Consider the following 13,981-nt stretch of genomic DNA (forward strand, 5'->3'; position numbering starts at 1 on the left):
CACTGTCACTGGCAGTCATCCCAAAGCTTCGGGGATCGCTCTTATCAGGTTTTCATGTGGTGCCAGTTTGGTTTGGGTCATTTTAACTTAATCCTAACTTGTGTTTTCTGGGCCTCTCCATGCGTCTAGCAAAGCTAGCTTGTTAGAACTGATTCTTCTTTAAACAGCTGATCCTTCTCCCACCGCCCTCCTGGTGCCAGATCTCCTGCAGTCTGTCTGGGCTGACTCTGCCACATGAAATCTAACTAGAAGACAAATCCAGGGATTGTGTTGGAAGGTTTTCTGTGTGCTCTTGGATTTCCCTTATATTCATGTGTTAGCTCTGCTGCACTGAAGGGTTTATAAGGGATTAAAGGGAATGCACTTGACTCAGCTCCTTGTGATTCAAGCCATGCAGCCATATTAGGCAAATGGGTCTCCTGCTTCCACTTCATCACTATTTAAATGATAGAATGAATCAGCTGAGCTCAATGCCCTGCTTTTATCTCTGGGAAAGGGTCCTGAGTGACACCCTGACAAGCCCGGTTCAGAGATGTGACCAGAACCAGAGCTAATCACAAGCTCATGTCTGGTAAAGATTGGCTCCTGGGAGCAGAAGTCAAGCTAATTTCCAATTTGCCAGGATGTGTCTGCCTGTATCAATTAAGGCAACGCAAATCATCTCAGAAAGCAGCAACTTTGAACACTTGACTCATTCCCAGCCCTCCTCAGAGTCAGCTCTTCTTGGATTGGCTGTTAGCAAGCTTCCCTTTCAGGCCTAAACTAACGTTACATCAGCCATCTAGGGATGCTTAATAACGGTTTGGGAAAATCAGCATCAGTCATCGTCTTCTTTTGGCTGCCTAACTCCTCTAGAAATCTGTCAAGAGCTTAGACAGAATGTTAGTAAAGGGAAACAAGGTTCTAATGGAAAAGTGCCGCTGAGTGTAATCTTTACAGCGTTCAGGATGCTTGGTTCCTCATGTGTGTCTGCAGGTTCTCCAAAGCCAACACCACAGATAAAACAGCACCCTACACTCTGAGCATCCCAGAAAAACGGTGGGAGGAAAGCATTCTCTCCCATCCTATAGGCTCAGTCTCATTTCCTTGGGTTTTCTCCATCCCTTTGTTATTTTCCACTGGCATGTGAAGCACTCATGTCAGTTATCTCACAGGTTTTTATTGGATAAACATTTGACATAATGATCCTTCATCTGTCGCTAAACAGTCGACCCGCCATCACTTTTGCTCGTTTTAAAGGGGAAAAAAACAATACTGATTCCAAATGTACCCTTTTGATCAGTAAATATCGTTTTTTATATGTTTTAAATGTATTTAGACTTCCAACATGTTTAACCCTATTAAAATCACATCAAAGCTTAGGGAAAGAACTGAGATTTGTGATTTAATTTACCTTTTTTTTTGCTTGACGGCAGAACATCTTCTACTATTCTAATGCCTGTTTATTTCTCCTTAAATGTTGCCTGATCTGTAAGAAAAATGCATTTGTGGGCTGAGCAGCAAAGTTGTGTATGTGAAATGTTGAAGAATCCTCCCTGCCGTCATCAAACAGCTGCCTCTGCTGCCTGTTTTTCACCAAACCTGCAGGAGTGGTCCGTAGTGTGAGGACTGTACCCAGCATGCTTTGCTCGCTGGTAGCAGTCACCAGTAACACAGCGAGCTGAATCTCTGCGCTGACGGTACCTCCATTCAGAGCCTAGCTTTGTTCTTCCACAGAGGGACGGTGCTGTCCCACATCATCACACTGCCTCCACCAACAGCTGCCCGCCATTGGATTTACGGCTGCGACACCATTTAGGGGGAAATAAACACACCGCCATTTTTTTTTTTGCTTGTTGAAAAGAAGAAATGACTGGTTTACACTAAATAACACATTCTACTAGTTGTTGGTATGGTTAAATGTTTTAAACTAGGAAACATTTGATCTGTGCAAACATTCGGTCATGATTAACCATGAATCAATCGGTACCAAATATAATGTCAAAATGCTTAATAATAGGCTTTAAAGTGGTTATTTTCCCATTGAAAATATGTGCACAAAGAAAATGTTTCCAATGCTGTGCAGCTAAGTGTGCCCCCCTAAAGAATTGGACACCCTTCCCCTTAGAAAGGAGGGTTAAGGCCTAAAACTGAGGATTCCCTCTTTTCCTAAAGCAGCTCTATGAGCCGTGCTCCTGCTGGCCTTCAGGGCCGTCTGGTCCTCCCTGCACAGCCATCTCCTTCCACCTCAGCTCCCCTATCATCCTGAAGAAGACGGATTAGAGCACCATAATCTTTATGCCTGGTTAGCAGGTAGGATTTTAAGAAGCAGCGAGTTTTCCCTCATCCACCTGCCTGGAAATCCTCCTGCAGCTGTGCCTATCTCTAGTCATCATTCTCCCACTCAACCAAAGGACTTCTCTTCAAATTCTCTACTTATCAGCATCTGTTTTTAATAAATGGGAAGCTCACTGTCACCTGCCACCCTTACCACTTAAAGTGGTAAGGGTGGCAGGTGACAGTGATATATAAGTGTTATATAAACTCACTGGCCTTGTGAGGACGGCAGCAGAGAAATACATCAATGAATCCTCAGCAGCTGGAACCATTCCTTCCTCTTCTCCGCTGGGAGACGGATTCTTCTTTGTTTCTAAGACAGACGGCAATCTGGAGCCATCTGCTATTATGTGAAGCCTGAACAGCATCACTGTCTAACTCATCAACTGAGCTCTTAAGCTCGGCAGCAGAGACAACCTTTAACAAGCTCTAGCTTATAATTATGATCCGGTCTCAGTAAAATGTGTCCAAACATTCAATCCAGGTTTGACTTCTCAAAGCGCTGCAGTTTTTACCCACATCTGCACTGCTTTGAGAACATGTTTGACCCCTTTAAAGGTTTCAGGTCATCTAATGCATTCTGACAGAAAAAACACAGTACAAGCCAACAGACTGGGTAAGAATGGCATTCATTGATGAGTAGTAAGGCCAAAAATAATCTCATCAGTCCTGCTGGAAAATAACACTCGGGCTCACAATATATATATATATATATATATATATATATATATATATATATATATATATATATATATATATATATATATATATATATATATATATATATATAAACCAAACAACCTTATTGACAGATCGGAGTGGCCTAGTTAAAGTCTGGACTTAAATCCCAGTGAGATACCGCAGCGTACTGAGGGTACTAATCAATGTCTGATAATTATTATTATAAGTCTTATTATGAGACATAAATTAACATAATTCAGCGAAGCAGAGGAGGCCCAAGGTCGTCCACAGCAATGCAAGCAGTGGCTAACACTCACTGGGACTTGTTAATTTGTTCAAATCAAATGACTGGATTAGGATCAAAGTATTTAATTTAAAGCGGACAGTAAAAGCTACTTTGGTACAGTAAGTGGTTCTGGAATGGGTCGGCCGTGTTTCCAAGGTAGGATTTATCACATGTGGAGTCAATGAAAACCTGCAAGTTACTCTGTTTCTCTTTTTAGGTGAACAAGTATGAACGATGGAGGACAGTCTTTTTGATAATGGGCCTTCCCTTAATCTGGTGAGACAGAGGGCTTTAAAACACGTGTGTTGTAGGACAGCGGGCGAAAGACTTCATCGTCTATTTATTATAATTATTCATTGTTCTATATTGTTCTTAGCGATGCAGTTCACTGTAACTTTACTGGAGGATTGGAAAGATATAAAACTAATTATTTCTGAGAGCTGAATAAAAGAAAATCTCATTACCAAACATTAAAGTTTCAGTTTTTAATGCATATTGAGTGTTTTTTATGTTAAATGTTTAACACCTTGCATGCAATTTTCATTAATGATATTAATATAGTAAATTGCTATAAAGCCATTGCACCCTGATATATTCATTGCAATATCATTAAAGTTTTTTAGTTTTTGTTTTAAACTTGAATGCTTTAGATCATCTAATGGATTTTGACATTTAAAAGAATACAAAATCAGTTTCCCAGGGCTGATTTCTTTCTTTAATAATAGTTAAAAATCATACAAAGCAACCAGGTTCTGACTAAGAATGGCACCCTGAGGCACTCATTTAGATATCAAAGGTTGTAATATAATATCTAAATAATAATAATAATAATAATAATAATAATAATAATAATAATAGGGTTGACTGGACTTTTGGAGACGCAAGCGTCAGTACGCTGTATTAATAAGTGCCACCATCAAGCTGCATGAGGTTTAACTCCTACTGGTTGGGTTTGGTAAAGAACAAAAGTTTAAAAAGGTTATGATTTGTGCCCAGAGGTTGGAGACATAACTGTGCTTAGCAGACTTTATATAATCATCCTCCAGAAATCGCCCAAAGATGAGATAAAATAAGAAATTACTTTATTGTCCCAAAATAGGGAAATTCTCCTAAATCCAAACAGATTCATTAACTTGTGTTTCTGAATGAAATGGGTGCATTAATATGAACATAATAGTCATAATGAGGAATTATTAAACATTATAATGGCCTTGTTTTTTAGCAGGCTTCACAGCTGGCAGCATGATCAGGTTAATGTGTCCTTCAAAGGGAGAATGACTGAAAGCTGCCTGAGTTCCAGCCCAGCTTCAGACATCTCTGCTGAGCTGAGGACTTCCTGAGCCACATCCTCATCTTTCCATCCTCATCTTTCCATCTCATCTCTCCATCTCATCTTTCCATCTCATCTTTCCATCTCATCTTTCCACGGCTGTGTCACACAGAGCAGAGAAGGCCCAGCCACATCTGGGTTACATACTGCAACACTTTGATTCAGACGTCCTCTGAGAGGAGGAAACAACGTTGTGACTAAAAAGGAAGCATGAAGAGATGCTCAGAGTCAGCTTCATGTAGGATGACAGATACGCGCTGCACCCCCCGCTGAACAAGCGTCCCACTCACAGCCCCATTTCCACTCCTAGTAACTGAGCAGTTACCAGCACCAGGTTTTTCTGTGGAGGCTTCAGTACCTGGAAGTGTGGACTTTGAAGCCTGCGTCTGACATCAGCGTCAGAGCTTTGTGCACTCACTGTCTCCTCTCTTCTCCCTGTCTCAGACTCCTGCTGTACAAACAGCTGATTTATGGATCAGATCTAGCATCTAGGAGAACTTTTTTAATGATGCTGCTCCAGCTTCATCCATCTGGGTGGATGGTTGAACTGTCACAACACAGCCAGTGGCCAATTACCCAGGCAACTGCTCTCATATAATACACTTCACCTTACATCCAAACTCCAGTGTGTGTAAAGGTCTTTTTTAGCAGAGGTTAATTCATGACAGTATATCCAAAACAGTCTGCAAGCCTCTGTTGGTCCAGAAATATACATTAAAAGTGAGTCAATGCGGCGCCATAACAGCTCCACTTCATAGTTTTATCTCTACAGGCTTTCATTTGCAGTCATTGTTCGCTAACTTTACTTGACTTTGTCTCCCTGCTCCAGCAGCTTTTCCAGCCTCTGTGGAAGCGGCGCCATGTGAGGAGATGCTGGGCAGCTCTGTCACATGTTAGCGCTGAGGAAAGGATAATGAACAGCAGCTCGTAGAATAAATAGATGCATTTCTGCCTCGTCCCCTTTTTCATCCAGCCTCCTTGTCACTCACCTTTGTACAGCGTTTCCTCTGTTCCTGCTTTGACGCGGCTTACATCCCCCCCCTCCCCTCCCCTCCCCTCCCCTCCCCTCCCCTCCCACCCGTCCTCTTCTTCTTTCATCTCATCTTGTACCTATATTTTTATACTGGCACAGCAGCAGGTTCTTGAAAGTCTTTTTGAATGTGGCATTGCACAGTGCGTAACAAGCTGGGTTGATGGTCGAGTTGACATAACACAGCCAGTAGCCAATCGCCCACACCGTGTCGGGGACACAGGACTGACAGAAGGTGGATATCAGCACCATGACATTATACGGTGTCCATGTAATGATGAAAGCCAGGAGGATGGCAAATATGGTCTTGGTTACCTGCACAGAACAGGAAAAAAGGAGAGCATGAGATTGGTCCGCTCAAAGCAGAATAAAAGGTACAAGCAATTCAAATGAAAGGCAGTGCTTTTCCTTTCCTATTAAACACCACAGAGGGAACATTCAGCCTGTTTGCTGTGAGTTAAACATTTGTGATGCAGTTAAAACCTGATTTTTACATGCACTGAATACCAGGGGTGTACATCAGCAGCTTTAACACGATACCATGTTATATCCATTTGTTTTAATGACCATACCACATTTCCTGACATTTCTTTTACGTTTTCCCTTCAATATATAATTTATCTAACACTGTTATGTACATTGATATCAACTCACACATACAAATGATGTGACCATTTTATTCCTAAGCTCTTACATGTGTCAGGCCTTTAAACCAAAAACAGCATTCTTCTAATTTATGATAATAGATCACCTGTTCACTACGGTCTCATGCCTGAACTTCTAAATAAAGGCATGTCTTAAAAACAACAACATGGATCGATATTTGGCATAAATGTAAAATTGCATCGTTAGTCATTTAATGAATATATCGATGTGGATGGCTGTGTTGTCGCACCCTTACTAAATACCGCGTCTTTTAACCCTTTAGGAAAGGCCAGAAAATGATGTCTGGTATTTGTAGCTCCGCAGTAATGAGGAGGTGCATGGAGGCAAACCTGTGGATGTATTTTAAACACAACGCTTCCTTGTGTGACATCTTGGAACACTTAAAAGAAAAAAGATCAAGATATCAGAAAGAGAACTGAGCACCAGCACAGGTCTGGTTCATCCATGGACCCGACCTTTACGTAGCTGAAGGTTCCACCTTCATCCCTTCATCCTGTTACATGCAAGTCCATCAACACATGGGAAGGTCCGGCCGTCGTACTCGCTGGGGGGGGGTCTGTGTCTCCAGAGAGGGACGGGGTCTGGGCTGAAATGTGGGACCCAGCCCCAGAAGAAAAGCTTGTGAAGATGCTGCTGAAGCTGGTCAGAAAGTCCACAGTGATATGAGGCCTTTATCAATGCAGGCTGACATGCCGCTCAGGAAGGAAGAAGCCATTACTGCAAAAGTAGCATAAAAAGTAAGATCACAGTTCAGGAGATGCACTCTGTGGTCTGAGGACACACAGATACAGTGTTGGGCCCTATTGGTTGTTCTAGTTTGGAGAGAAAAGAGGATGCTTGAAGCCTAAGAGCATCCTCCAAACTGTAAAGTACAGAAGTGGCAGCATCGTGTTTTTCTGCAGGATGGAGTGGTGCACTTCACAAAATAGATGGCGTCACAAGCAAAGATGGTGCAACATCTCAAGACATCAGCCTGGAAGTTAAAGCTGGACACATTTGGTGTTCCACATGCACAAAGTCCCTCAGCGTTGCACCAGATTAGCTGCAAAGTGGCCAAAGTCCACATTGTGCAGTGTCCATCACAAAGTCCTGATCTCCATCCCAGAGAACATTGGTGAGTAAAGAGGGAGACAAACCTGACTCGGTTCTAGCAGTTCTGTCAGGAGCAGCGGGTCAGAAGCTCAAATACTCCTGACCTGGTCATACAGCTCATTTGCAGCATGTACATTTCCAAATTGGACAAATCAAAGCGTCACAAAAGAGGTTAAAAAGGAAGAAATTCTCTAAAAGCATTCTCCTTCTTGTTATTCTGTCATGTAGCAAAGAGAAATCATTTTTAGAAACCGTGACTGAGCCATTCCAGGAAATATTTAGTCTGAATTGATTTTAGACGGAGAGGAAAAAATGTGTTTTTTTACACAGTGAATGTAAATCTGTGGTTTCAAGCGTATGTGTGAACTGCAGCTAGTAATAGCTTTGGGCGGACACACCATTCAGTGTTATATAAATAAAACAGAGCTGAAAAGCAGTGAATGCCGTTACGTCCTTGTACCCAACCCAAGCATTTTCAAAGGCATTTACTTTCAGCACAAAATATGAATTATTCAGGCACAAAAAAAGACATCTATTTCAAGGGATGAGCCGCTGTTCTGTCTTCACATAACTGTGAATAACCTGCGTTCCATTCTAGCTTTAATTGCCAAACTAGAGCCTTTAGCAGAGAAAAAATTTGGATTTTAGTTGCATCAGAATGTCTAAACTCTGATGAGAAGAAATGGTGATTTTTGACCGTGTGTTGCAGAGTACTTGGCAAAAAGTTCTAAAGTAAAGGGGCGAAGGCAGGAGGAATGCTTTCATTTGCACATAACTTGGTCCACAATAGAATTATTCAGGGTTAACTTTCACATCTAGACGAGGAAGTCTAGCAGACTTCATAAGTGGAGTAATAACATGACAGCCAGACATTTGTCCTTAAAGAGTCCAACACCTGCATCCTGTAGGTACAGGTGTCACAGGATTGTCAGGCTTGTTGCACCTTTCCGTAATTCTCCTTGGATGTGGCCCGTCCAGGGAGACAATAATCATCCTGATGTTTCAAGTATTCATTTCTGTTCATTTCAATGAATATCGCTGGCAACTAAAATAAGACAGAAGAGCAATAAAGAGGCTTTTTTGACAAACAAATTGCCACATAGACAGCAACTTCTGTCAATGGAGACGGTGACACCAGCAAGAAGGGAAAAGCCACAAAGTGTCCCACTTAAAGAGGATGGTTGACCACAGGTTGCTGAGCAGGTGAAAGAGTGAAGTGGAAAGAAAAAAGGGGATAGAAGAAGCTGGAGAAACGACAAGGACACCCAAAGGCAAAGCCAAGAGTTTGGAGAGAGCCAGGGTTGGACTGCTCTGGGGCCCAAAGTCCTTTTTCCACATCAGACCGTCTCCCATCTAGACTCACAGTAATACTGCTGGACTAAGTATCAACAGAACACACTCTACACACATTTCTATCAAAATCATAATATTTTTGTTCTTATGTAAGATTCTAACATTAGAGAAGCAGAATTTTGGGTTTCTGGTAAACTTCCTTTATGGTCACCAGATACAGACGCTGGCTCTCAGATGCATACCACCATCTACACACGACGCCACCACTGATGGCGACAGCTCAGAACGTTTCAGCGCCCAGCAAATCCCTACATGCTCATCAGTTGTGTGAACCTGAATAGATCCAGACCGGGTGTGTCCGGTATGAGGAGTGTGTTTCTGGAGGTGAGCAGCATCTGAAAGAAAGACCCTTAGCAAACAGAAAGAAAGACTAGACACAGAGCTGGCACAGGACCTGAGAGATGCATCGCTCTTTAGCTGACCTGATGAGGAAGAAAACACAGGAAGTGACCAATGTGCAACTTAGAAAGATATTTAATGCTAAACTACTAAAGAAAACTGTGAGCGTTTGTAAAATAGTGGATTTATGGAGCGCTGAGGACAGGATAGCAGTGATACGCAGTCCTGGAAGATTAGCTGCATGCATTTCTCTCTCTTTCTGTGAGGGAGATTATGGCTTTGCTTTCTTTTCTGCTGGTTGAATGAAAAATGCAAGACACAAAACAACCCAATACCACCAGCAGAAAATACTATATGAAGTCTGTTAAAGCATGCATCCATGCTAGGCCTTCTAAAAGAGCGTCTCCAACAGCATCAGAGCGTGATGGATCAGCCGTGTGATAACGCCGTGCAGTGACGTAGAGACAGATGTTCTTCTGTTGATAAAATCATGAAAAGATGGCGGGGCTGTGTGGTGCTGAGCGCGCCGCCTTCTTTGTCCAGATCCCTGCCTTCTTCTGCAGCTGTGTATGGAACATTGTTTCCAGCGTTGCAGGTACGCCTCTGACCATTCCTACACACTTCACACATCCCTAACTCAATACGCTACGGTACCACCATGCACAGCAGCACACCCGCTTCTGCTCTGTCACATCTACACAAAATAAAGATGGACGCCAGCAAGGAACCAACAACGGTACTGCCACGTGTTGCAGGACGTCTAAGAGGACCCTGATGCCAGAGAGTGGCACCTTTCTGTCTGAAAAAATAGATCCGCAAAGATAAATAGATTAAATATGATTTATTATATGTATACATCTGAAACAGCAACTGTTGCACTGGAGCAGCAATGTAGCATAACCCTATATTAAGTTGTCCTGAGGTAATACTATGGAGTGTGTTTACATATATTCTGTTTAATGTTCAATGAGTAAAAGTTATCTTAAGAAGAGAGTAGTAGTCACACTTCCATTTAGGCGTCAGGAAGATGATTTAGAAATAAGTAGTGATGACTTGTTGGAGAAAGTGAGACTGATGAGGGCAGTGAGGGATACAGGTGTCTGTAGTCCAGTAAAATAGATGGTCAGCAGGATTTCTACCTTCTTCTCCTTAAAGAGGAATAAAATGACGCTGAATCAGATCCTAATTGAAGCAAAGAGGAGTAAAAACCTACACTCCTCAGCGACAAAGAAGGTGTGCGATCCTTCACAGAGCAAAGAGAGAGAAACCTCACATCAGCTGCAAACGGTCAAGACCACATCTATATTTAATAATATAATAATAATATATATTATTATTATATTTTCAGGCAAAGGGAGCAGGAAGCCCGGCTCACAGAGACGACACAAAGCCAAGACTCAAATCCATAAACCTTGTTGCTGTGAGGCAACATCTGAGCCATAATGCCAACTATTCACCTTGTCCTGGAAAATGAGACCAGATTTGCTGGTAATACACAGACGGTGGGGCCAGAACTGGACATACTATATTCTTCCATGATGTGTAGCTAAGATGCTGGAACAGCTGCTTTACTGAGGCTGAATAAGTTCAGCAACATTAGTGGTGTCACCACATTCTATCGCTGTCTCGCCTTCTTCCAGCCGTTCGCCTTATTTCTCTGCATTGTGTTACCGGTGCTTGTTATCCAGCTTCCCAATAGAACCCAGCCTTACAATGTTTTGTTCTGTTTTTACTGGCTAACAATGAAACACAGCTGACATTGGGACTGAGCTGTTGTAGCATTACCTACAAAACTAAGAGTGTTGTGAAAAAAAACAAAGATATACCAGGGACATGCAACAAGCAGGTTTCACATAAGGAAGAAAAAGAAGCTTATTTAAACCAACCTGGTAATCTGTCTACAATAATAGTCCCCCTAGATAAATCATGAAGGAGCTGAGACTACACATGTTTGTGGACGTGATTTCCCTGCTCACACCCAGGCCTGCAGAGCTGATAAAAATCACTGCCATGGAACACATCTGACCAAGAAATAGGCTAAAAGATCTCATAAAGCAACATATCATGCTCCAAAGTAGGGATAATACATCTACAACTATCAGCAGGGAAAGGGGCTTACAAAGTGGTTTCTAAGGCTTTGGGACTCCAGAGAACCGCAGTGAGGACCGTTCTCCACACATGAAGAACGCATGGATCAGTTTCCAAGGAGTGGGCAGTCTGCTAATATTGCTGCAAGAGCTCATCAACAGCTACTCATCCCAGAAGAACCCAGAGGAACCCAGAAGAACAGCCGAAGCTCTGCAGACCTCGCTGCCTCAGTCAAGCTCAGAAGTCATGATTTAACAATAGAAGAAGAGAAACTGGTTCCAAAGACAGAACTATCCTTTTTGCTCTGGTTTTGAGCCAGTCACTTTTCCTTACATCATGTGTGTCTGAACACAGCACCAAGCAGACCATGACTGCTAACAGGCTGCTAGCCTTTAGCCTAGCAGATGCCCATGCTTTACTGAACCTACAAACAGTATTTATGCAGAAAATGATCACAGCTTCATAGCGCTTATAATTTGGTCAGACCATATTAGATCATAAGAAGATATGTCCACGCGTGTGTTTACACGGCACACTGCTTTGCTCAAACATAATGTCTCCATGGAACACAAACCTAAACTGTGAGAGGCTCTAATTGAATTACACAAACATAATATTCAGTGTTCTCCCAGCAGCTATTTTCCAATTTTAAAAGTTTTTCCACACTATAAACAAAGTGGCTTTTACACTTTGTGGACATGTTTTATAGTTCTATTATGGAAGAAATGTAGTCTCATTTTTTAGACATTGAATTTATAACACTGAATTTTTATCCAGTGAAATTAGATGTAAGATTTTTTTTCACTTTGACTTCAGCAGCTAAAATCTCATCTGAAACGTTTCCCTGCTGACCTTGTTGTGACTCAAGCCACAGCAATGGGCACTAGATTGAGTAGAGTGGCTTTTAGCCAATCACATTACGCTCATTTGATCACATGACACACCAGTGCATTGGGTGTGTTGATTAACAGCCACTAACCAGCTAACCATTGATGGACTTACCTCTGCCCATGCCCTGGTGTGTCACATGATCAAATGAGCGTAATGTGATTGGCTAAAAGCTGCTGACTCAGTCTACTGCTGATTGCTGTGGCTTGAGTCACAACAAGGTCTGCATGTTTGGAGGCAAATCTTTGCAGATGAGAGGAAGAGCGACAGAATAAGACAGATTACAGTTTGAACATTAACTCATAAACAAAGACCTCGTTTTGGAGATATATCCTTTGGTGTGATGACCAAAACTAAATGTTGGTCCAGTTTTAGTGCTGCAGCTGGTAGTACTAGTCCTGGGTTTGAGTTCCAGCATGGAGTCTTTCTAATGGAGTCTGCATGTTCTCCCTGTGCATGCGTGGGTTCTCTCTGGGTACTCTGGCTTCCTCCCACAGTCCAAAAACATGACTGTTCAGTTAACATCTCCTCAAATTGCCCTTCACTGTGAATGTGTGTCTATGTTGTCCTGTATCATGTAAAAAGAGCAATTGGTGGAAATTGCTGTTTTAAGACATTGGCCAGGAAGTTAAATTTTGGGGACACATTAACAAATGGACAATATATGATACTATTAAATTAGTACCAAAGTGACTTAAGAACAACAAAGTAGACGTTTTGGATTGGCTGTGACAAAAGCCTGAAAGTCTTCCCTGGGTCAGAGGTAGATAACATTTCTGAGCAGAGCTGAGGAGGTGTGTGTGTGTGAGCAAGGAAGGCCTCCAGCTAGACCCATACACACCTGTCCTCCTGAAGGAATGGGCCAGAATTCATGCAAACTATTGGGACAAGCTTGATCTACCAAAGACTAAGGACACAAACCCAAACTTCTGAATTAGAAGTAAATCCAGAACATTTCTCATTCATTAACTTAGATTAAATGACCTAGATCAGGTCAACTTTTACAAAATGGAGAAGGTCCTTTGAACAGATTCTTCTTTGTTGAAACATTTTGTCTCTTATCCAAGAGACTTCTTCTCTCTGAAGAGTTAATAAACTCAGCTTTAGTATTCAAATGCGTCAGGACTGTTAGATCAGGAAACGTTGATTTGAAGTTAGACACTGAAATATGTGTCTTTTTAATGCAGTTTATGTAAATATGAACTTTCAGCTGTATCGGTTTTCACCACATGCTTATTCAGGGTACACACATACCTTCTTTTCTCGGGCGGCCATCTGTCTTTTCCTCTTCACCTGGCTCCTAGCGATGCTGGCGAACTTTCTCGCCACAGTCCTGGGGCGGCTGATGGGGATTGAACGCGTCTCGGCTCCCTCCACTGGCGGAACGATCTCTATAGCTGTGATGCATTCGTCGCCCGCCTGCTTCGTTACAATCTTTATCTTGGACCACCTCGACGATGGGTTGATCTTGGGCATAGCAGAGTTGGATGTTGCTGTCGTGACAACTGGGCTGGGATTTGTAGCTGCCTGTAATAAAAAATATATATATATGTTATTTTCTCTATGATATGTAAATATTTGTGTGAGGGGTGTGGCTTGTACAGCTGAAGTTATCTGATCCCAGTTAATCAGTAAAACATTGCTATTCATTTATCTCAGTTTATTACAATGCTCCGATGCCTAACAGCCCTTATTAAAGGGCCCGGTACTCCATACTCCCGGAGTACCCCCCACAGGATCCCTCGGGGGACACGGTCGGATGCCTTCTCCAGATCCACAAAGCACATGTAGACTGGTTGGGCAAACTCCCATGCCCCCTCAAGAATCCTGCTGAGGGTATAGAGCTGGTCCAGTGGTCCACGGCCAGGACCAAAACCACACTGCTCTTCCTGAATCCGAGATTCAACTATCC

At 42.4% G+C, this 13,981-nt stretch overlaps 1 protein-coding gene across 2 annotated transcripts in view; it reads right to left on the minus strand.

Annotated features, from left to right (window-relative positions):
- Window positions 1–5,699: 5,699 nt before the first annotated feature.
- chrm4a (cholinergic receptor, muscarinic 4a) overlaps window positions 5,700–13,981 on the minus strand; it is a 55,028-nt gene continuing 46,746 nt past the window's right edge. For both annotated transcript variants that reach the window (XM_012877391.3, XM_036128446.1), the window contains 2 exons: window positions 13,324–13,596; window positions 5,700–5,958 (listed from right to left, as the gene is read on the minus strand). In XM_012877391.3, the coding sequence (XP_012732845.3) occupies window positions 5,713–5,958; window positions 13,324–13,596 (519 nt within the window). In that variant the 3' untranslated portion in view covers window positions 5,700–5,712. The remainder of the gene's footprint in view (window positions 5,959–13,323; window positions 13,597–13,981) is intronic.

This window comes from Fundulus heteroclitus, chromosome 24 (assembly GCF_011125445.2).
Source record: "Fundulus heteroclitus isolate FHET01 chromosome 24, MU-UCD_Fhet_4.1, whole genome shotgun sequence".
Lineage (NCBI taxonomy): Eukaryota > Metazoa > Chordata > Actinopteri > Cyprinodontiformes > Fundulidae > Fundulus > Fundulus heteroclitus.